We start from the raw sequence: 24,445 nt of genomic DNA on the forward strand, positions 1-24,445 counted from the left end.
GTACGAGGCGCTTGGTGGTGCGTCTCCTAAAATCGATATCGTGCGGATTTCGGCGGATTCGCTGGGATCCTCATGGTACCGGTTTCGGGGCGTCACAAGTTGGTATCAGAGCATCAGGTTGACGGTACCCCACTAGTCCAGCCTTTAGGATAACCTTGCCAACGGTCGTTGAGTTTATAGAGTCCAAACTATTTTCTAAAATTCGTTGGACAGGTTACGAGTAGCTCGAATTTTCTCCTTACCTATATTCTTTCTCCTCTTATCTTCACGAGTTTTGAGTCTTCTCCTTATCCGAGTTCTCTGAGTCTTAGGTTCCGACGTGGGTTGGACGATCTTTGCCCCTCACCTATTAGGTCCGATCTTCGGAGGTCCCGACGAAAGCGCATCATCGACAACGGAGCAACAACCCTTGTTAGTGGTGTCGCCGATCAACATGGAACAAGAACTCTTGTTAGTGGTGTCGAGGAGAGCGACACGTCACTCGAAGACCCGATAGTTCACCTCTTCCCCGTACCTAGACGTGGAATCTCGGGCGAGATTCCTTGTTAGTGGTGTCGATTGTAACGGCCCGAGGTAGTACCCCTAATAGATATGTTTGTTCTTTTTCTTTTGTGCATCATCATGGCATCATGCATCATGTCATCCATGATTTTAATAAATAAAATTATTTTTTATAAATCCTAGCTATTTTGTTTTCCTCTCGTATGGGTTAATAAAAATCCTCCTCTTCTCTATTCATTTAACAAAACCCCTCCTCTGGGCCTCTCTCTCTCTCCCCTGGCTTTCTCTCTTTTCTCCCTGGTATCCTTCCTTTCTCCCACCGCAGGCCCGAGCCCATCTTGCTTCCTTCCTTTCCTGGCCCGATAACTTTTCGAGCGAGGAGACGCTCCTCACGTTTCCTTTTCCTGTCGCTTTCTTCTTCACGTTCGGTGCGTGACCACCACCGCACGCCCCCACCTCCATCTCCACCTGCTCCCTCCTTTCCCCTCCCTTAAAGCTACGCCCCAACGCCTAGAAACCCTAGTGCCTCCCCTTCATCCTCCCTCCTCGCCGCCGCCACTCCTCCTTTCCTCACCCTTCCTTTTCTCTCTGTGAGCAACGAAGGAGAAAACGACCACCACAGTACCTCCTCCACCTCGCCATGGCGCCGCCGCTACGAGGCCACCCCGCGTCTATCCGTGAGTACCGGAAGATGCGCCTCATCGTCCTCATCATCCCCAACCAAGGAATTGACCCGGGACTCTCTAAATCGTCGGCAAATTCGTGGATTCCGTGCTCCGGCGACCACCTTCCGGCCACGATTGCGGCCGCCTCCGACCTTGTCTGTCCTCCTCGTCGTGTCTACCAGCTTCCCGGTGAGCAAGCGCACCTCTCAGTCGTTTGCATCTTCATCCTCTCCCTCCCGTTTGTGCTGCCGACGTTGATGTCTTTTGTCCGCCGCAGGACCTCACCGGTGGCGTCTCTCCGGCAACCCCCTCGACTCCAAACCACCGCCATCAGACTCCTGGCATTCAGCCGCACCTCCGAAGCCATCCACCTCGTCCTGGTTCGCACTTCCCCGCTAGATCGATGCTACACAGTGATGTTTCCCGTCCGCCATGGTCACATCTTGCAAGTCCGGCCTGTGCTACCTCATGTTGTTGTGCGCCTAGTACTGTTCATCAATCATGTACTAGGCTGACTGGTTCGTTCCTTTGCTACAGATCATGAGGTCCTTGGTTCGATTCCCAACAGAGGGAATTATCCTCACTCCTTTTTCTCTCCATTTTTTTTAATCAGATCCGGGCGATGATGGGCCTCGGCCCAGATCCATCTAGCACAGCCCAGCAAGCCAGGCCATCAGCATAGGCGAGGTTCCGGCCCAGATCCGCGCAGGTCTGGTCCAGTTCGACCTCTGCCAATCCTTTCCCTTTTGTTTTTGCAGAAAATATGTATATCTTGCAAAAATCATATCTTCCAAACCGTGTATCGAAATGCAAAGTGTTATATATGAAAATTGATCATAAAAATACAAGGAACATGAATATGCCATCCATTCATCTGTTTGCATCTCGCATCATGTCGCATCGTGATAGTTTATGCATTTCACCTCACATATATGCGGAGTATTTCAGATATCCAACTAGGATTTCCCCGCTCTGTTTAATATTGAAGTAGCGCACCCCTGCCATGTTATGCATTGCTAATCAACACTTAAACTTGTCGGTAGAAAATGCAACTCTAACCTAATTTGTTTGTCCGGGATTCCGATTCCGCTTAAATTGGATAAGTGCATCGCATCATCCTTGCCATGTCATGCATGCATATCATATATGGAGCATGCCGATTCTTCTCCGTAGTTGTAAGAATTGCATTCGTTGTGTGTTCCAGCATTTGCTTCTTCCCGGATAGGATCACGAAGTGGTGTGGTGAGATACGACAAGTTCTCCGGATGTTCCTCGGCAAGCTTTAACAGGCAAGCATTTTCCCCTATACTTCTGCCCCTGCAGAAGTCGCTCACCTATTTTATTTTGCCTTCTCCCTTATGCTATCCTTGAGTTGCGTTCTTGTCACGTGTCCCTTCCACTTGTTACCTCAAGCAGCCTATATTGCCTCCACCAACCACCTACAGCTATTATTTGGTTATCGGGTTTGCCTTGCGAGTTGTAGTGCATGCTAGTGCTGTTTATATCTCGTTACCGATTACCGCTATCTTATCGGGTTATCGGTTGGGAATCATGACATATGGTTTATGGATATATCTCGTTGAGGGTATCATGGTTACTTGTTAATAGTTGTTAAGCGGAGGCATCGGTGGGTCGGTCGATCGTTTTGTGACGGCTCACTTGTGTTTCCTAAATATCTTAGGACCCCGAGTTCTTGTTATCCGTTCCGAGACCGAGCGCTCTAACCACACGTGGGTATGTTTCGGGTCTCCCCTCGACCACCGCTCGGAATCTACAACTTTGTCCGGTGGCCACAACTAGTTTCGCATCTTGTTTTACCATTTGTTGTTTGCGTGCATGCCGACTGTTACTTATTTACTTTGGGAAGCCCCCGGGTGCCTTGTATCCCTTGTTTACGGTATGCACGTATAGGTTTGCGGCCTGAGCGTTTATCGCATGCTTGAAGCGGGTCATTCGCCCTCGTGTGTGTTTTGACCCTCGGAAGCCGTGCACGCAATAGCTAGGTCCGCTTCGAGATTCGTGCCGGACTTCGATACGGGTTCAACTTAGTCGGTGGCTTCCTGGACATTGTTGTCGTGAAGGAGAGTGCGAGTCGTGAAATCCACCTGTCGCAAGTGGGTTGATCGTGCGTGTGGGCACATTTGGGCATCCCTGCAGGGTTAAATCTTATCGATAAGCCGCGTCCGCGGTTATGGACGACTTGGAGCTGTATGACTCGACCATAGACAACTTGCACCTGTTGTTTCATTACTAATAACTTGTGTAGTAAGATAGAACAACTTAAATAATAACTGGTTAAAACTTGACAACCATGTGAGTGCCCTTGTAAGTACTTCCTTGCGAGGGGGGAACGCATCGGCTGTGTTATGTTTGCGAGTATAGAACTCGCTAGCTTGTGCGCTCTCTCATCTTCTCGATTAGATGACTCGTTGTAGAGTGTCTCTATAGGTTTTTAGTGCTTGCGCGCTGCCGCTTAACCCCACCATATTGCCTATGACGTTCCTCTTGCGTCCTCTAAGTCCCTGCGTGCCTCAAGTACAAAGGACGATCAGGTTGACGAATGCTTATACGTCTTGAAGTCTTGTTAAGTACGAACCCGTACTTATTGTCGCTTCTACGGGATATAACCGGGCAGGTATGAAGATATGTTCGATGAAGACGACGCTAGCAAGGTTACCCTTCCGGCTTGGCCTGGGCAGGGTTATGGACGCCACTGGTTATCTTTAGGACTCTTAGTCCAAATTTGTATCTTGTCCGTATTCGGATATATTTGATCTTCTGTATGATTTGGATCTTTGTATGTATCTATTTGTATCTTGACTCGTTGGAGTCGTTGTTGTAATATATCTGTTTCTTGTGGGCTCTATTGTAATCCTGTTGTGATGTTACCGCTCGTGATTGATTCCACCCGCATCGCGTGCATGCTTCGGCGTGTACGAGGCGCTTGGTGGTGCGTCTCCTAAAATCGATATCGTGCGGATTTCGGCGGATTCGCCGGGATCCTCATGGTACCGGTTTCGGGGCGTCACAAGTTGGTATCAGAGCATCAGGTTGACGGTACCCCACTAGTCCAGCCTTTAGGATAACCTTGCCAACGGTCGTTGAGTTTATAGAGTCCAAACTATTTTCTAAAATTCGTTGGACAGTTCTGAGTAGCTCTGAATTTTCTCCTTACCTATATTCTTTCTCCTCTTATCTTCACGAGTTTTGAGTCTTCTCCCTTATCTGAGTTTTCTGAGTCTTAGGTTCCGACGTGGGTTGGACGATCTTTGCCTCTCACCTATTAGGTCCGATCTTCGGAGGTCCCGACGAAAGCGCATCATCGACAACGGAGCAACAACCCTTGTTAGTGGTGTCGCCCGATCAACCTGGAGCAACAACTCTTGTTAGTGGTGTCGAGGAGAGCGACACGTCACCTGAAGACCCGATAGTTCACCTCTTCCCCCGTACCTAGACGTGGAATCTCGGGGCGAGATTCCTTGTTAGTGGTGTCGATTGTAACGGCCCAGGGTAGTACCCCTAATAGATATGTTTGTTCTTTTTCTTTTGTGCATCATCATGGCATCATGCATCATGTCATCCATGATTTTAATAAATAAAATTATTTTTTATAAATCCTAGCTATTTTGTTTTCCTCTCGTATGGGTTAATAAAAATCCTCCTCTTCTCTATTCATTTAACAAAACCCCTCCTCTCGGGCCTCTCTCTCTCTCCCTGGCTTTCTCTCTTTCTCCCTGGTATCCTTCCTTTCTCCCACCGCAGGCCCGAGCCCATCTTGCTTCCTTCCTTTCCTGGCCCGATAACTTTTCGAGCGAGGAGACGCTCCTCACGTTTCCTTTTCCTGTCGCTTTCTTCTTCACGTTCGGTGCGTGACCACCACCGCACGCCCCCACCTCCATCTCCACCTGCTCCCTCCTTTCCCCCTCCCTTAAAGCTACGCCCCAACGCCTAGAAACCCTAGTGCCTCCCCTTCATCCTCCCTCCTGCCGCCGCCACTCCTCCTTTCCTCACCCTTCCTTTTCTCTCTGTGAGCAACGAAGGAGAAAATGACCACCACAGTACCTCCTCCACCTCGCCATGGCGCCGCCACTACAGGCCACCCCGCGTCTATCCGTGAGTACCAGAAGATGCGCCTCATCGTCCTCATCATCCCCAACCAAGGAATTGACCCGGGACTCTATAAATCGTCGGCAAATTCGTGGATTCCGTGCTCGGCGACCACCTTCCGGCCACGATTGCGGCCGCCTCCGACCTTGTCTGTCCTCCTCGTCGTGTCTACCAGCTTCCCGGTGAGCAAGCGCACCTCTCGGTCGTTTGCATCGTCATCCTCTCCCTCCCGTTTGTGCTGCCGACGTTGATGTCTTTTGTCCGCCGCAGGACCTCACCGGCGGCGTCTCTCCCAAGCAACCCCTCGACTCCAAACCACCGCCATCAGACTCCTGGCATTCAGCCGCACCTCCGAAGCCATCCACCTCGTCCTGGTTCGCACTTCCCCGCTAGATCGATGCTACACAGTGATGTTTCCCGTCCGCCATGGTCACATCTTGCAAGTCCGGCCTGTGCTACCTCATGTTGTTGTGCACCTAGTACTGTTCATCAATCATGTACTAGGCTGACTGGTTCGTTCCTTTGCTACAGATCATGAGGTCCTTGGTTCGATTCCCAACAGAGGGAATTATCCTCACTCCTTTTTCTCTCCATTTTTTTTAATCAGATCCGGGCGATGATGGGCCTCGGCCCAGATCCATCTAGCACAGCCCAGCAAGCCAGGCCATCAGCGTAGGCGAGGTTCCGGCCCAGATCCGCGCAGGTCTGGTCCAGTTCGACCTCTGCCAATCCTTTCCCTTTTGTTTTTGCAGAAAATATGTATATCTTGCAAAAATCATATCTTCCAAACCGTGTATCGAAATGCAAGTGTTATATATGAAAATTGATCATAAAAATACAAGGAACATGAATATGCCATCCATTCATCTGTTTGCATCTCGCATCATGTTGCGTCGTGATAGTTTATGCATTTCACCTCACATATATGCGGAGTATTTCAGATATCCAACTAGGATTTCCCCGCTCTGTTTAATATTGAAGTAGCGCACCCCTGCCATGTTATGCAATGCTAATCAACACTTAAACTTGTCGGTAGAAAATGCAACTCTAACCTAATTTGTTTGTCCGGGATTCCGATTCCGCTTAAATTGGATAAGTGCATCGCATCATCCTTGCCATGTCATGCATGCATATCATATCTGGAGCATGCCGATTCTTCTCCGTAGTTGTAAGAATTGCATCCGTTGTGTGTTCCAGCATTTGCTTCTTCCCGGATAGGATCACGAAGTGGTGTGGTGAGATACGACAAGTTCTCCGGATGTTTCTCGGCAAGCTTTAACAGGCAAGCATTTTCCCCTATACTTCTGCCCCTGCGAAGTCGCTCACCTATTTTATTTTGCCTTCTCCCTTATTCTATCCTTGAGTTGCGTTCTTGTCACGTGTCCCTTCCACTTGTTACCTCAAGCGACCTATATTGCCTCCACCAACCACCTACAGCTATTATTTGGTTATCGAGTCCGCCTTGCGAGTTGTAGTGCATGCTAGTGCTGTTTATATCTCGTTACCGTTACCGCTATCTTATCGGGTTATCAGTTGGGAATCATGACATATGGTTTATGGATATATCTGTTGAGGGTATCATGGTTACTTGTTAATAGTTGTTAAGCGGAGGCATCGGTGGGTCAGCTGATCGTTTTGTGACGGCTCACTTGTGTTTCCTAAATATCTTAGGACCCCGAGTTCTTGTTATCTGTTCCGAGACTGAGCACTCTAACCACACGTGGGTATGTTTCTGGTCTCCCTCGACCACCGCCGGAATCTACAACTTTGTCCAAGTGGCCACAACTAGTTTCGTACTTGTTTTACCATTTGTTGTTTGCGTGCATGCCAGCTCGTTACTTATTTACTTTGGGAAGCCCCTGGGTGCCTTGTATCCCTTGTTTACGGTATGCACGTATAGGTTTGCGGCCTGAGCGTTTATCGCATGCTGAAACGGGTCATTCGCCCCTGTGTGTGTTTTGACCCTCGGAAGCCGTGCACGCAATAGCTAGGTCCGCTTCGGAGATTCGGCCGGACTTCGATACGGGTTCAACTTAGTCAGGTGGCTTCCTGGACATTGTTGTCGTGAAGGAGAGTGCGAGTCGTGAAATCCACCTGTCGCAAGTGGGTTGATCGTGCGTGTGGGCACATTTGGGCACCCCTGCAGGGTTACATCTTATCGATAAGCCGCGTCCGCGGTTATGGACGACTTGGAGCTGTATGACTCGACCATAGACAACTTGCACCTGTTGTTTCATTACTAATAACTTGTGTAGTAAGATAGAACAACTTAAATAATAACTGGTTAAAACTTGACAACCATGTGAGTGCCCTTGTAAGTACTTCCTTGCGAGGGGGGAACGCATCGGCTGTGTTATGTTTGCAGAGTATAGAACTGCTAGCTTGTGCGCTCTCTCATCTTCTCTGATTAGACGACTGTTGTAGAGTGTCTCTATAGGTTTTTAGTGCTTGCGCGCTGCCGCTTAACCCCACCATATTGCCTATGACGTTCCTCTTGCGTCCTCTAAGCCCCCTGCGTGCCTCAAGTACAAAGGACGATCGGTTGACGAATGCTTATACGTCTTGAAGTCTTGTTAAGTACGAACCCGTACTTATTGCCGCTTCTACGGGATATAACCAGGCAGGTATGAAGATATGTTCGATGAAGACGACGCTAGCAAGGTTACCCTTCCGGCTTGGCTCGGGCGGGGTTATGGACGCCATCGGTTATCTTCGGGACTCTTAGTCCAAATTTGTATCTTGTCCGTATTCGGATATATTTGATCTTCTGTATGATTTGGATCTTTGTATGTATCTATTTGTATCTTGACTCGTTGGAGTCGTTGTTGTAATATATCTGTTTCTTGTGGGCTCTATTGTAATCCTGTTGTGATGTTACCGCTCGTGATTGATTCCACCCGCATCGCGTGCATGCTTCGGCGTGTACGAGGCGCTTGGTGGTGCGTCTCCTAAAATCGATATCGTGCGGATTTCGGCGGATTCGCTGGGATCCTCATGGTACCGGTTTCGGGGCGTCACACCTTCTATCTAAAAAATAGAAGAAAAATGGCTCGGTAAGCGATCTAGAAACATGTTGAATACCTCGAAGATTTTCTCATTTCTCTTATACTTTATCCTTATTTTGTGCTAGATATAGCTAAATTATTTGCTAATATAAATATATGGTGGTTTTTGTTTGTAATTAGCGAGACAGAGGCAAATATAAATATATGGACACTTGCTCTGAGTCTCTGACAAGCATAGACTGGAACACCGAGTGAGAGATCCACGTGACGCCTGTCTGGCTGTCTCGGTCCCTCTCGTTCCCGTCAGTGGCGACCGAGTTCGTCAGGCGAATTGGTGACGCCGCGCTCCTCCCACCACCTAGCCGCCGCCGCCATCTCGGCGGCGGGTGTCAGGATCGCCTCCTGACCGCCAGGTGACGGACAGCCAATTCTCCAGTTATCTAACGGTCGTGGTTGCCAGGCGAAAGATCCAACGGCTGAGAGTGTAACTTTTTGAACCGTGTTAATTCCCGCGCTAATCGTGCTTTAGCTTTGTAATAGCTGAACTTGTCACTAAGCGTGGTCCTGCTCTAAGTTATAAAGGGCAGGAGTGGGAGGATGAGAGGCAAGCTATGAATACACCCTACCCGTGTGTCTATCGTCTTCCTCGTGGCAGCGCCGCCGGAGCGCTTGCTTGCTTCCTTCTTCCTCCAAAACTCTGGTCGATAGTTCGGATCCTGACAGCGGGTGTCTCCTACCCGCCGCCGTTACCCCCACGCCGCACGCCTCCGCCTTGGCCACCCACGACGCGGGCGCCGGCGGCGCCGCCAGGCAGATCGTCGACTCCCTCCTCGCCCGCTTCATCCCGCTCGCCCGCCGCCGCATCGAGACCGTCCAGGCCCAGGTGATTTCCCCCATTTCCGTGCGCGGTAAACCAGAGTCGCGGCGTTTCTGCTCTAGTATCCCCACCCAGGGCTCGCTTAATCCTGCCGCCTAGGATTCGCCTTAATAGCGTCGATTGGATTGCAACTCGTGTTTGTGTATGTTGATGTTGGTATTGGAAAACATTGATCATTCACATTCGGTTGTGTCCGCTGGCATGCCGCGGTTCCTTTTAATACCGTTCTCTTGTAACCTCATCACTAGAGTCTGTGGCCTGTCACATTTGGTTTACTCGTGCAGCCACATGCACTGAGTCGAGTGGCTGGAAAATGTTGGGTTTTTACTCCTGCTTGCACGCGCTGCTTAGTTAGTACTACTACCTGGTAGTCTTAGATTTCGGTCTGTTTTACGTTGAGCTTTCAGACCTGTTGCTTACTGTAACGTTAGAAACTCTGCTGTCTTGTACTTCTCACTGAAGTTTTGTACACCACTATTGCCCAGCGAATCACCAAAAGGTGCCCATGATGCCTCGACATACCAAAAGAAGGTCTGTTATCAAGTGACCATGCATTTTTCTTACAAAAAAACCACATTCTCTTCCACTGTATGCTCAATAAAGATCACCAGATATGCATTCCATAGGTTATATTATAGTTACAAATAGTCTGTAGCAAGCATTTTCATCCCTGATTTTTCAAACTTGTTCTTTCCCCAACTTTTCATCATGCATTTGTCCTGTCTAATATGTTAATGGATTTTCCTTTCCCATACCCAGCTTGCTGTTGAGTGCATATTCAGTTCAGCCTGCATTCGATTTGCTGAGTATTGCCCACAAGAGGGAATAACAGGTTATTTCTGTTGCTTGTTTTTTTCTGCGAGGACTTCACAGTTCATTACTTTTAAAAACAGTTGGCTAACTTATGCATTACTTTGTCCAGAGAAACTTTGGAATGGCTTGGAAAGCTTCGTATTTGATTGGCTAATTAATGCAGAAAGGTGAGAACTTACTGCCTTCTTAAATGCGGTTTGTTGTATGTTAATGACACAGTATACCAGGTTGTGCAATCTTGCCGCTACACATTGAACATCCAATTCTTAGCAAATGAGCAAATACTTGCCATATTAAACAACTTAACAAAAGTATTAGGTTCAGGGTTTACATGGTTATGTGAGATTCATTTGAATACTCAACCGTAGAGGGAAGGTGGGACTGTGGGAGGCGCGCGGCGCTGGCACTGGTACCCATGCTGCCGGGGCTGCGATCTGAGGAGGGTGGTATTGCGGTGGCGCAAGGAGTTAGGTTGCTTGAGATGGTGGGGTAGGCATCGGCTGCGGCACCAATGGTTTTTTGGCGCAGCAGCCACGGTGGCGGTAGGACATCTGTTAGTACGCAATGGATGGGCACATAGCTGGGGAATCGCTGGAGAACAGAAATAAAGAAGTATCTGGTAAAAGAAGAGATAATAATACACTGATTACAAATGGGGTTTGTTCAGCTTTTTTTAATGGATGGACTCTTGCTCGACATTTCGGCAGAACGACACATAAATAATTTGCATACAATGATGATATGCTGCCTTATTTTGTTTACATGTGCCAATTTCCTTGAAACGGAACCATGGCTTAAATTTGCTTCTCAGTTGCCATAAGAAGCTAAATTATGTACATGTGAAACTTAGTCCCTCCTCACTTCATTTGCCTTTTCCAGGGTTGTCAGCCAAGTAGATTACCCTTCGCTGGTTGATTTGCGAGGTCTCCTCTTAGATCTTGTTGCTCAGCTTTTAGGAGCTTTATCACATATCAGGTCTGTTTCTTAATTTATCCTACTTCCATGGATCAGCGGGCGGCGTTTGCAACTTCAGAGGCATTGCAAAAGCTGTTTCATATCCTGTGGTCTCTTTGTTTAAGTTACTGAAGACTGATGACTTGTGCAGGTTTAGTTCTGTGACTGAGAGGTTTTTTATGGAGCTTAATAATCGCCGAGTTGATACTCCTGTTGCTAGAAGTGAGACGCTCAACATTATTAATGGGATGCGCTACCTCAAATTAGGGGTTTGATTCTACAATGACTACATCATTAATATTTGTACCAATTATAAGGATTCTAAATGCATTCATTTGCCCATCTGATTTGTTCTGGCATAACGTATAGAAGCTTTATTCTATAAAAATTTCATTTGTTGACAAAAATGTAGGAACTTCATAAGATTTTTTTTTTTTGCTAGTATGCTACTGTGCTCCAACTCCTAGGATTCACTTACCAAATTGTAACATGATCAATCTGACACTGAATTTTATGAAGTCTCTTGGACTTGCACAATTTTGTTTCCAAATAAAATATATTCACTTACACAAGAAAGGTCTATACTCAGTTCAGTTCATCATCCATGAACTTGTTTGTTGCATAACAACTTAACAGCAATGCTCTTTCTGGCTATATAGTGCATGATGGCTTATATACCCCCATAATTCATTTGCCCAGGTGAAGACAGAGGGTGGGCTGAATGCTTCAGTCTCCTTCATTGCGAAAGCAAATCCTCTGAATCGACCTCCAAACAAAAGAAAGAGTGAAATGCAACATGCTTTGTGCAACATGCTCTTAAGTATACTGGCCCCACTTGCCGAGGGAGGTAGAAATTATTGGCCTCCACTGGGTGTGGAATCTGCATTGTCACTTTGGTATGATGCTGTTTCTCGAATAAGAGTCCAGCTCATGTATTGGATGGATAAGCAGAGCAAGCATATTGCTGTAAGTTGATGACGTGGGATTCATTTTATACTTACACAGTTCAACATTTGTATTTGCTCAAAAATTGTATGCCTTGAATTTTGTTTCTTAATCTTCTTGCTATTCATCACTTTGGGAGCTTGCAATCCTGCCTTCAAATTGTTTTTAATGCTTGACAACTTCTTTATTTTGAACATCATGGAGCTGTCTGTTCACCTTTTACTTTAAAAAACTTTCTTTTTTGCTTTTTGTCATCGATATTAGTCACTGTCTTATTAATATTTTTAATTCTACAAATGGTCAGTTTCCCAAAGATTTATCTTTCTTACCCTTTGTAAATCATGGTCAACACCTGCACTCCTTATAAATCAAATCACTCAGTTTTCGAACATGTTTATTCGCTAGCAAGTACGATGATTTAATGACACAGGACTGTTGTGGGTTTTAATTGTTGTGGGTGAATTAAGGTGTTTTAATGGTGGCCGTGGGTGAACAGAAACAATAGAATTCGTTCTCTCATTATTTTGGTGTCACTTCTAGTTTCTGACTTGCTGTTGCTCCACATATTTTCTATTTTATATAATATTTAATGCCAAATCTTCTTTGCAGGTTGGATTTCCACTGGTCACTCTTCTACTTTGTCTTGGTGATTCCCATACGTTCAACAAGAACTTTTCTCAGCATTTGGAGATCCTGTATAAGTATCTTAAGGTGATTTATGTCACATTTGATTTAATCACAAGGACAAGATTATCATGTCATAATATCTTACTACTTATTCTTTCTTTGTGCTGTATGAAGCATAATTCTGATTGATTGTATATGCAGGACAAGAGTCATCGATCAATGGCATTGTCTTCATCGGCTAGTTAAATTTTATGTAAATGTATATGCAGAGTATCAGCCCAGAAATCATGTGTGGGACTATTTGGATAGTGTTACATCTCAATTGCTGACTGTTTTGAAGAAAGGATTGCTGACTCAAGATGTCCAGCATGATAAACTTGTTGAGTTTTGTGTGACCTGAGCCGAGAGCAACTTGGATTTTGCAATGAATCATATGATACTGGAACTGTTGAAACAAGATAGTTTAAGCGAAGCAAAGGTTATTGGTCTTAGGGCTTGATTGTTGTCTCTCCATCAAATTGACAAATTGGCCTGGATGTTTTCCAAGGTAACATCGCTTTGGGAACAGTATCAGTTTTGAAACTTAATTATTTTGTGACAACATGGTAAACAGTATGTTTACCCCGTAATTTCAGTGTTTGGTATTGGCCACTACATTCCAAAAGTCAAGGCAGCTATCGAGTCAATATTAAGGTCTTGTAGCCCTTCTCACATCATCGAAGGCTACAATTGGTACGTTACTACATCATCATATGCAGCAAATGATCAAAGTACTATTGTTTCTATGGATTAATTTTGGACCATCTTTTGGGCACTAATGAAACTGAAATTGTGAAAGCAGCAAATGTTTTTAATCCACTCTTCCATTTTCTAATTACACATAATTTCTAATATTCTGTTTTCAGAGAATGTAACGAAGGACATACAGGGATCACTCTTTAGATCCGTTCTTAAATGTATACCATACTTGATAGAAGAGGTGGGCCGTAATGATAGAATGACTGAGATTATACCTCAACATGTGACAAGTATTGACCCTGTTGTCCGTGAAGAAGCAGTGCTAGTGTTGAACAGGATTGTACGATACATGCCTAATCGTCGGTTTGCTGTGTTGAAAGGAATGGCTAATTTTATCCTGAAACTCCCCGATGAGTTCCCTATTTTAATTCTCAATTCACTGGGACGTTTAGTAGAGCTTATGCGCTTGTGGAGAGGTTGCCTCTCTGAGGAACTTCTTAAACGTTCGAGCCTAGGAGACGATACAATGCAGAGATCTCCTCTTCCTAGGTCCCGAGATATATCTGAATTCCGTGCCTCAGAAATGGATGCAGTTGGGCTTGTCTTTCTCAGCTCCGCTGATGTTCAAATACGGCTTACAGCTCTGGAGTTATTGCGATGTGTTAGAGCTCTAAAAAACGATCTAAGAGATTGCTCGACAAATGAATGGGGTGACAGTAAATTAAAACTTGAACCAGAACCCATATTTATCATTGACATCATAGAAGAAAATGGGGTCAGTTTCTTATATCTTTAACAACCCAGAGTGGCTTGTAGTTTGTATTGAACCTTAATATGCTTGATCGTGTGATTAAATCATAATAAATTTGCAGGAAGACATTGTTCAGAGTTGTTATTGGGATCCAGGGCGACCTTATGATCTGAGACGTGAGATGGATCCCATCCCTTTGGATGTGACATTTCAATCCATCGTGGAGAGTGCTGATAAAAGCAGATGGGCCCGCTACCTTAGCGAAATTGTGAAATACGCAGCTGAACTTTGCCCGACCTCTGTGCATGATGCAAGGCAAGAACTCTGGTCTTTTCCTAGATTTTTGTTGTACCTATTTCTTGAGGGAAAGTTAGATTATATCAACAATTGTTAGAGTTATTATACAATCCTTCATTGCAAAGACAACTGATACAATTTGACACCAGATTCCACACCACACGGTTGCTGTCATGCCTAGCAATTTGAACTATCTCATGAGTGGCGGCCTTATACTCTTAATCTTGTGCCCTTGCACCTTACAAATGTTGTACATATGATTTAGTTTGCTAATATGTTAGGTGACTCCTGCCACCTAGTATGATCTTTTGTTTTGTATGTTGGATTAGTTGGTCTTTTTTTTAATGCCATGTTAGCAAGAAATTTTGAGAAGAAGTTGTAGATGAATACAATTTGGTTCTGTGGTGGATGTTAAAGACCTCCTTAGATGGAGAGTCGACTAGTTCAGAACCTGAGACACTGACACATGCTCTTTTTTCAATCTAGAATACACACTGGAAGGTGTATCATATAATATAGAAGAAGTGCCAAGAGGCAGAGTTTACAATGCCATCTTGCAATAAGAGTTGCTCTCCACTAAGCCTACTCTCTTACCAGCAACCAATGCGGTGTCGGTGGTTGAACCCCGAACACCTCTCCACGAAGAGACCCACTGTCTTCCACGACTCGTACTCTGTCCTACCCATCGCCGTCATCCATGACTCGTACTCCGTCCTAGCCATCTGGATGATCGTCTCGGCCGCTGGCCTCATTGCATTGAAGACGATGTTGTTGCGGTGCTTCCAAATGCACTAGAAGACGAGAGTGATCGCCGTCCAAAGGTCTCGTCTCTCTTCTCTTCCGGCTCTCTTGTCTTCCCACCACTCCATCAATGGTGATTCAACCTCTGGGACCCAATCAGGTTTGTCCCATAATATCACGGTGCGAGCCCAAACCTCGCGCGGCACCTCATGCAACCTAACAAGAGGTGTTGCAAGGTCTCCAGAAGCTGGCCGTGGCCTGCTGGGGGAGCCCTCGCCTCTGGAGTCTATCTGCCATCCAGCATCTATTCCGTGCCACAAGCCAAGCAAAGAAGCGACATCGCTGTGGCGCGTGTGATCTCCATACCGGATCCACGGCTGTCACCTCACCAAAGATAGGTGAAGGCCTCCATCACGTTGGCCTTGATGATTGGCCAACTGAGGTGTAGAAGCGGCCCGTAAAACCATCTAGCCCCAGAGCCTTATCCTGCTCCTGGCTTTTGATCACCTGCCAAACTTCCCCTTCTGTGAACTTAGCCTCCAGGAAGTAGAGGTCAATGAATTGTCCACGCTTGGGAGCTGAGCCTAGCGGATGATCAAAGAAGCAATCCACGACATGAGCCTTATCTGCTTGCTCTGAGAGGAGCACATCATCCACCTTGAGATGCGTCACGAAGTTCTTCCTCTGCCTACCAATCGCATAGATGTGGAAGAACCTTGTGCACGCATCCCCCTCCTTTAACCACAAGACCCGCGATCTCTGCTGCAATTGTTCTCTCCAGGGATGCCAGTCCAAGCCACTTGGGCTTGAGTAGGCGCCTCAGGCTCTTCTCACCCTCGGAGAGAGCCTAGTCTCCATAGCTACGTCAAGGCGCAAGATGACGTCCGTGCCAATTAAGATTTACAACTTGTTGTTACCAATGTTGACACATGCTATTGACCTTGATTTATTCACTGAATTAGTTTATTCAGAACTAAAATAGGAGCAGGATCCATTTGTTGTGTGGAAAATTTGATATATTCTTCAGCAATCATAATTCATAAATAAACAGTATGGCGTGAGAATCCAACATTTTTTTTAAATTGGATTTGATGGTCCAGTTAGAAATGAATACGAAAAATGACTTTGGTAAATATCAAAACTAGTGTTTGTATGTAATCACTAACACTTATAGCTTGAATTGTTTGGAATATCATCATGTTTTATTCATTTTTCCACTAAGATGGACGAGTGTTGCAGTATGTTATGTTATGGTGTGGGCATGCGGAAGAAGAATTCATGAAATGTCAGGGTTTTCTCCTTCATATACCAGTGTCAGTTTTCTGTGTCAGTTCATGTCCTAACCAAACATTAAGGATTTAGGTCTAAAGACAGTAATTATCAGTGGTCTTGTTTCTTTCCTTTTTGTCAGAGGTCTGGGAACCATTGGTTGCCATCCAATAATGGTTGATATTGGTTTCAGGATGGTGTACGAAGATTTGTAATATCTAAAAATACTAGTTGAGTGCCCGTGCGGTGCTACGGCTTCACGTCAAATTTCTTTTCTCCCCCACCCCACAAAGTTTTAAGATTTTGTTCATCCTTACGTATGATCTTCCACCTTTGTTTAGCTTACTTCACCTAATATCAAAACCATTCTCCCTGTTTTAAATTAGAATCCTCAACTGCATTTAATTTATTCACACCGAAATGTTCATAAGTAGCCAGTCATTTTTTGAGCCCAATACAATCGCAGGGAACCTCGTACTGGCCCCTTCACGCGGGGCGTCGAACGGAAGTCCCGACGCCTCACGCCACGTAGGATTAGACGTGTGGTCCCGTTCTAGCAGCGAGAGTAGACACGTCCCACGGATTAACTGCTCATGTGAAGAAGGCTGGTCGTCGTCTTCAATGGGTGCGATGGTTCCTGAGGCCACGATGCGACTGTCAATGGCCTCATGAATGCGCCCCAGCGCCATCTATAAACCGCCTGTACCTCCCCGTCTCTGTCCATTCCACCATCCCCCTCCTCCTTCAAACCCTAGCCGCCGCTGCATCAGCCTCCACAACCATGGCACACAATCATGACGTCGGCGGCACCAGCGCCAGTGAAGACAAGCCGCACAACCTCAACCTCAACAAGGCAGAGGTGTTTCATCGAGCCCACCTGCTCGCGCCTCCGGAGTACCGTGTCCCGCATGAGTGTCATTTGTCGAACGCCGGCTATGAGGTCCCGCCATTGCCGGTGGGGGCAGAGCTCCGTGCGATCATCAACGAGCCCCGGGCACGTATGACGCCGCCGCAACACGCATAGCCGAGGTGGTCGCCAACAATCCGTGACTGTGTGGACGTGTTCCAGTGGTTGCACGAGGCGGGGATCGCTAGATTTGCTAGCCCCAACATCGGCCAGTTCAACCGCGTCGGCCGATGAGCATAGTGGCACGGGCAAGGCGTCGATGCCACGCTCATCGCTTATGGCTACAGCCCGTCGTAGCTTGAGCATCCTCCTCGCCGGTCGGTCTGCTACCGGGTAGCTCTGTCCACCCCTCCCGCATCGCTTTTGGGTTCATCGCGCTCTGGCTCCAGCTTCGGTGGCCGGCAGCGATCGGTCCCCTACCATACGCCGAGACAGAGCGGAGCGATTGTTAGCCGAGACGGAGAAATGTCGTCTTCGTCGGCACCAGCACCCCTACACCCGAAGGATACGACGGTGAAGAAGGAGCAATTGTTGATCCTCGGGCGCTGCAGGGTGCCGATCCTCCCGTCGGTCCTCCCATGTCCCAACCGCCGTCGTTGCAGAAGAAGTGGTGGGAGGTGGAACTGGGGATGCAGGCGGCTTCCTGCGGAGCCGGCGATCCAAAGGATGCGTCGGGGCAACATCTGCTATTGCGGGGGGTCGTTGTACGAGGACGTTCCAGCGGCAAGCGGTAGGCAGGTGGAGTGGTGGTCGGCGATCGACAATAACACCGTCGTCGACCTCGATGCCCTTGGTACTGCTCCGAAACCAGCAGTGGCACCGGCGGTGAAGAAGGAGGATTTTTCGTCGGACTTCGACTCGGACGACACCGACATCACCCTCGATTTCAGCGCCTTCGAGCATCGCTAGATTTAGTCTACTTTTCGGGCTTGCCGATGCGTGCACCCTCTCCTCAAATTGGGGAGCAGGTGCCGGCGATCCCAATAGGACGTTGCCGGCGCCTATTTGGAACGTGCTGGTGGAGATGTTCTAAAATATCCATGTCAAGAAAACACTAATAGTTACGTGAGTGCAGAAGATGTCTAAATGGCATTGACAATTCAAGGGAAACAACATTTTACAATGAGCGGACATTTTTTACGATCCATTTACAGTTTAAGCAAAACGTACGTACAAGTTAAGTACAATATATGAATAAAAAAAAATCATACAACGCAGAGGAGACATAGATGACTTAACATACCGTGCTGGAGGGCGGCAACCCTGATGAAGTTAGAGGAAGCGCCCCGCGCGGCCAAGAAATCTGAAACAAATATGTGAAGCTCATTAATACATAACTCTTGATGTTTTGCATCTGAGACAGAGTGATGTTTTGCATCAGTGCAAGCAGAGGGGCACCGCCGGGATGATGAACATGCATGGACGCCAATCGATAATCTTGGGTTGCACGTCTCTTTCTTGTGTTTCCCAAGCCTGCTGGTACATGCAGTTGTTGACAAAGATAAGAGTACTGCTTGCACATACAAATAATTAGGATGTCCTAACTTTCTAATTAGTTCGAAACAAGTTCCTGAGAGAAAAGAAGTCCAAATAATAAGACTTACTTTCTAATTAGGATGTCCTAACTTTCTAATAAGCCTAATTGACCCGCGGAATGAATCAAAGAGGAGGCAGTTTCGTCAGACTCTGGACAATCAAGTAAGAATAGGATACATCGTCTTGGTCAATCAACGACCCCAGCTTGACGAACTGCACTGCACATACAGAACTTCGTGACAGAAGATCTCTCCCCGTGTTGGTCGCCCCAATCCCCTACAATCGAGCTTGCCCTCAACTCCCGTTCCTCCCTCTCCTGCTGGCGCTCGACGGAAACGTGCGAGGCCTAGGTCTGCTGAGTGTGGGACGAGCTCATCTTCCCTCCTCCATGGGCACGGCCACTGTGAGTCCCATCCCTTTTCCCACGTCACCTCCAAACCTTCACATCCGCAAGTTTGAGGCGCAGTACGGCGTGCAACATCGTATGAAGGTGCCCGAGAGAGGTGACGGGATCCTCTTCAACGCAGCACGGGCGGGGCGGAGTGGCGGCGGCAGTGGCGAGGTGGAGTCTCCACGGAGGGAACGACAAGATCTGAGCGGGCGGGGGATTATGACGATAATTGTGACATTTCTTTATTCGGAAATAGGAAAGGTATCTTTCCTAATTATTTTGTCCACAATTAGGGTGAGCGCTATGAGCGCATGCAGCTTGAAAATAGAAAAGGTATCTTCCCATACCATGTCTCGTGAGCCTAATTGATTGTCCGTGAGCGCTGACTTTCTCTGATATTTGATCCGACGAAGCTGAGATAGAGAGAATAGATTAGAGGGTCCGGATTGTTTTCATGACGACCATCAAAGTGCGTTGAGTGTCAAACGACCAACTCCCATTTAATAGTAAAGATTATGTACTGTTGTTAAGTTTCACTTCATAAACAATGCAATTTTCTTCATTCATTTGACAATCCGGCTGGACATCTTATCTACTCTATTGTATGACTCAACAGAAGAGAAGTTGTTAAGAGTCTTGAGCACATCACTCCTTCAGAACTAGGTGGAAAGTCTCAACAATCACAAGATTCTGACGCTAAGCTTGATCAGTGGTTTATTTATGCAATATTTGCATGCTCTTGCCCACCCAACAAAGAATCCGGCAGCAAAGCAGCGAAAGACATATTCCATGCATTTTTTCCATCACAGAAGGATATGCAGTAAGATGATTATACTTCAAATGCTTAAACCCACCTTACGTATTAATCTAGATTGTTATTATGGGGTTGAAGTGCTTTTTTTTTATAATTCCATTTTTCTGTCCACACAAGCAAAATTATTACGGATTTGTTGCAGGATAATGAGCCAACAGCCTATTAATACCTGTTTACTGTGCACTGAATTTCAATTGAACATTTCAACATAGTACATGATTTGTTGATCATGGCATCAAAGTATGAATTGATTTTTTCCTTTTGTTTTTTTAACTGTTTTTGCAGCTTGCTGCTACGGCTGCCCTTGGGCACTCACATCTAGAAGTATGCGAAATCATGTTTGGTGAACTTGCATCTTTTCTTGACGATGTTTCATCAGAAACAGAGGCAAAACCAAAATGGAGGGTACAGTGCCTTAAATTTGTTCCAGTATTGGTATAGTGGTTACATTGTTGGATGCATTTAACTCACACTGCCTCTTTATTTTTTAAGCATCTTCATTTATTAAGAGGTCAAATATTTAGTAGACATTTCCATATTACCGAAAACTTGACTGCTGCTGCTCATCTGACACATGTTATTTGATTCACTTGGCTTTGCATAGCTAAGGATTTAGCTATGTAGCTTGATGAGCAATGACCCATGTGTCAATAGGTTTTTCTTCTCAAGCTTATTTTGCTGTGGTCATGCTTTTTCTGGGAGAGCAAAATTGTAATTTTAGTGTGCGGCGAGCTTCTCTTCTTATCGAGCGTTCCTACTAGCACCCACAAATATCACTTTTATATTAATACATTAATAAAGTTGGGAGCCTATTGCTTGTTTGCCATATTCCATGTCTAATATTCTAACTTGTTATTTGATACTGCAAGAACAAGCACATTGTGGTTTGAAACCAATTCATACCTATGACTTCCCATATCATAATAATGAGGATTATAGGTACAATAATGTATACTCCCTCATTGTAGTTACTTTCTTATGTATTTGCATCTGCAGAATATTAGGTTCCGCTGTGATGATCTTCGCACTCATGTTGCAAACATACATCGAATGATAGCTGAAAAGGTTTGGCCTGGGATGCTTAGGAAGCCTGTTCTCCACTTACATTTTGTGAAGTTTATTGAAGAAACATACGACCAAATCAACATGTCTTCATCCGATAGCTTTCAGGATTTGCAGCCTCTCCGATAGTAGAACTAACTTACCCATACATGGTAAATAAGGTTATCCATTGTAGTTCATTACAATTACCAATGCCTGTAGCACCAATTTATCCACACATCCAAAATAAGGACATATCATGTTACATAAGGATATAATGTCTCATAAGATAAGTGTCTACTGGCATAAGATAAGTGTCTAGTGACATCATACTGATCAGGTTATATAAGACATATCAGGTCTCATAAGATAAGTGGTCTCCCAATGCAGCCACGACGAAAGCCACCTGAGAAACTCAGCCATCGGAGATACATTTGTATGTATCTGTCTAGCCTGCCTAAACAGACAATTCAAACAATATGTTTAACTCCTGTTGTCCAGAAAGTACCAGCAAATTGTGCCTTCTAGAGTTCCAGGACCAATATTATGCATAGGAACAAGTGTAGACTTCTCACTTTTCATGTCAAAGACCACTGACTCTTCCCCATCCTCCCCATCTTTGATCCAGTACACGGAGTCTTTTTTCAGTCTTGGAACACCACGAACATCCATTGATAAGGCATGTTTATCCCCGATAAACAGTGAATGGCCCTGTAACTCGGTGACCACGTCAAAGTTGCTTGCGCGATCGTGATAGTGCCTCATAACCAATATATCACCATTTTTTATAGGTTTGCGTGATACCCCAGGAAAGTCGCTCGTACTCCTCCACACTTGGTACAGGTTACCATCACAACACACCATCTTCTTCTCAAACATTGCCCACATGCTTTTGGAAAATGGAAGTTTCTTTTTGATCCCACACAACAGTTGGATAACGGGATATGTGCTTGTTGGCAGGTCGACCTTGTAGACAATTCCGAACTTAGTAAGGACGTAAAAGGTATTGTCTTTATCGTGCACCGCGTCGGTGAGACCATCTTCTTTGGGAAGGTTAATATGTTGATCGTCCTAGCCATTGCCTTTGGGAAAGCTGAATTGATGATAGTTCCCTTATCTGTGGTAAAATAGGCGAGCTTGTCGAAGTCGTAGATGGCCACGGCGGTGATACGTTCCTTGGGCTCGAAGACAAATATGCTAACCCAAGTGTTCATGTGCAGGAGGGATGTTGCATATTTTTCAGGGGCGGTCATGATGTTGTAGAGGATGAAACTGCTCATGTAATTGTCGGAGTTGTGAGAAGACGAGCAATTCTTTGTTTAATCCGGCCAAGCTTGTGCCGGGGAGCATGTCCTAATTTTCTCTACGGTAGTGTAAGTGCCACCTTGTAGTAGCGTCTTCGAAGGGCTTAAGCTTGAAGTGGCGCTTCAAGGGAGAGACACAATGGTGGGGCAGCCACTACCACGGTCGGGGAGGACAAGTAGCGACAGGGACAGTGCTGGAAGTCCGTCGCACCACGACGTGCAGACGCTCCGAGCTCTGGCATAGGACACGTGGTCGAATTTTTCACCGATGCTATTGAGCGGGTCCAATCCTGGGATTTCAATCTTATTACCAAAAATGATATTTATTTTCCATCCATGAATATGCAATCCTGGGATTTCAATCTTATTAGCAAAAATGATTGACATTTTCCTTCGTCTTCTTGACCAGCCAAATGCCATCTCTATGCATGTGGACCCTCCCAAGCATTAGTGAAAAACTCGACCACGTGTCCTATGCCATAGCGCGGAGCGTCTGCACGTCCTGACACCACGGACTTCCAGCACTGTCCCCGTCGCTACTTGTCCTCCCCGACCGTGGTAGTGGCTGCCCCACTATTGTGTCTCTCCCTTGAAGCGCCACTTCGAGCTTAAGCCCTTCGAAGACGCTTCTACAAGGTGGTGCTTACACTACCGCAGAGAAAATTGGGACATGCTCCCCGGCACAAGCTTGGCCGGATTAAACAAAGAATGGCTCGTCTTCTCCATTTGCTCCGTCGAACGTCACAACTCCGACAATTACATGAGCAGTTTCATCCTCTACAACATCATGACCGCCACTGAGAAATATGCGACATCCCTCCTGCACATGAACACTTGGGTTAGCATATTTGTCTTCGAGCCCAAGTAACGTATCACCAACGTGGTCATCTACGACTTCGACAAGCTCGCCTATTTTACCACGGAAAAGGGCCGAAACTATCATCAATTCAGCTTCCCCAAAGGCAATGGCTGGGACGATCAACATATCAGCCTTTCCAAAGAAGATGGTCTCACCGACGCGGTGCACGATAAAGACAGTACCTTTTACGTCCTTACTAAGTTCGGAATTGTCTACAAGGTCGACCTGCCAACAGGCACATATCCCGTTATCCACCAGTTGTGTACGACCAAAAAGAACCTTCCATTTCCCAAAGGTATGTGGGCAATGTTTGAGAAGAAGAAGCTGGTGTGCTGTGATGGTAACCCGTACCAAGTGTGAAAAAGTACGAGCGACTTTTCTGGGGTATCACGCAAACCTATAAAAAAGGGTGATATATTGGTTATGAGGCACTATCGCGATCGCGCAATCAACTTTGACGTGGTCACCGATATACAGGGCCATTCACTGTTTATCGGGGATAAACATGCCTTATCAATGGATATTCATGGTGTTCCAAGACTGAAAAAAGACTCTGTGTACTAGATCAAGGATGGGGAGGATGGGGAAGAGTTAGTGGTCTTTGACATGGAAAGTGAGAAGTCTACACTTGTTCCTATGCGTAATATTGGTCCTAGAACTCTGGAAGACACAATTTGCTGGTACTTTCTGGACAACAGGAGTTGAACATACTGGTTGAATTGTTTGTTTTGGCAGGCTAGATAGATACATACAAATGTATCTCCGGTGCCTGAGTTTCTCCGGTGGCTGTCGTCGTGGCTGCATTGGGAGACCACTTATCTTATGAGACTTGATATGTCTTATATAACCTGATCAGTCTTATGTCACTAGACACTTATCTTATGTCACTAGACACTTATCTTATCAGACATGATATTGTTATGTAATATGATATGTTCTTATTTTGGATGTGTTGATAAGCTAGTGTTAGGCACCTTGGTAAATTAGATTTAACTAGCCATTCGATCATGCCTTCAAGTCAATCTTGTCTACGGTCGTATAAAATGTCAACCCCACCGTGAAAACCTAGCTGCCTCCCCACACGCCCCAATCCCCTCGCCTTGCAGCCGCCACCCAATCCCCACTCCCCTCGTCTCCCCAATCCGTCCACGTCCACGTCTTGCCTCCCGCTCCGCACTGCCTCCTCCAATCCCGTTGCGCCGCCTCACCCTCCAACGTCCTCCTCCACGTGCTCTGCTTCCAGCGGCCGCCTCATGGGGCGAGAAGAAACGGGACTTCGTGGGGCGAGCGTTGACGTGCTGGA

At 46.2% G+C, this 24,445-nt stretch overlaps 2 protein-coding genes and 1 long non-coding RNA gene across 3 annotated transcripts; all 3 read left to right on the top strand.

The window, feature by feature from the left end:
• Positions 1-1,627: 1,627 nt before the first annotated feature.
• On the top strand, positions 1,628-2,419 carry LOC124670517. Its single transcript, XR_006992544.1, has 3 exons — positions 1,628-1,684; positions 1,780-1,875; positions 2,371-2,419. It is a non-coding gene; the product is annotated as an uncharacterized LOC124670517 (long non-coding RNA).
• A 5,899-nt stretch (positions 2,420-8,318) lies between these two features.
• LOC124673080 lies at positions 8,319-13,188 on the top strand. The gene is made up of 11 exons (XM_047209209.1): positions 8,319-8,326; positions 8,808-8,882; positions 8,987-9,161; positions 9,618-9,686; positions 9,915-9,987; positions 10,078-10,135; positions 11,074-11,191; positions 11,622-11,888; positions 12,477-12,578; positions 12,696-13,041; positions 13,130-13,188. The coding sequence occupies exons 1-10, from the start codon at positions 8,319-8,321 to the stop codon at positions 12,738-12,740; spliced, it is 990 nt and encodes a 329-aa protein (XP_047065165.1). The 3' UTR covers positions 12,741-13,041; positions 13,130-13,188.
• Positions 13,189-13,748: 560 nt separating this feature from the next.
• Positions 13,749-19,948, top strand: LOC124673081. The gene is made up of 3 exons (XM_047209211.1): positions 13,749-14,007; positions 14,105-14,298; positions 19,741-19,948. The coding sequence occupies exons 1-3, from the start codon at positions 13,759-13,761 to the stop codon at positions 19,946-19,948; spliced, it is 651 nt and encodes a 216-aa protein (XP_047065167.1). The 5' UTR covers positions 13,749-13,758.
• The last annotated feature ends 4,497 nt before the right edge of the window (positions 19,949-24,445 follow it).

Source organism: Lolium rigidum, chromosome 7 (assembly GCF_022539505.1).
Source record: "Lolium rigidum isolate FL_2022 chromosome 7, APGP_CSIRO_Lrig_0.1, whole genome shotgun sequence".
NCBI lineage: Eukaryota > Viridiplantae > Streptophyta > Magnoliopsida > Poales > Poaceae > Lolium > Lolium rigidum.

Excerpts from the sequence above, each read along its gene's own strand:
- LOC124673081 (XM_047209211.1), top strand. The coding sequence starts at position 13,759 with ATGCAGAGATCTCCTCTTCCTAGGTCCCGAGATATATCTGAATTCCGT. Across the intron at positions 14,008-14,104 it reads ACATCATAGAAGAAAATGGG|GAAGACATTGTTCAGAGTTG; the intron begins GTCAGTTTCTTA and ends ATAAATTTGCAG. Across the intron at positions 14,299-19,740 it reads ACCTCTGTGCATGATGCAAG|AAGAGAAGTTGTTAAGAGTC; the intron begins GCAAGAACTCTG and ends ATGACTCAACAG.
- LOC124673080 (XM_047209209.1), top strand. Across the intron at positions 9,162-9,617 it reads TCGAGACCGTCCAGGCCCAG|TTTTGTACACCACTATTGCC; the intron begins GTGATTTCCCCC and ends TTCTCACTGAAG. Across the intron at positions 11,192-11,621 it reads TGCGCTACCTCAAATTAGGG|GTGAAGACAGAGGGTGGGCT; the intron begins GTTTGATTCTAC and ends TCATTTGCCCAG.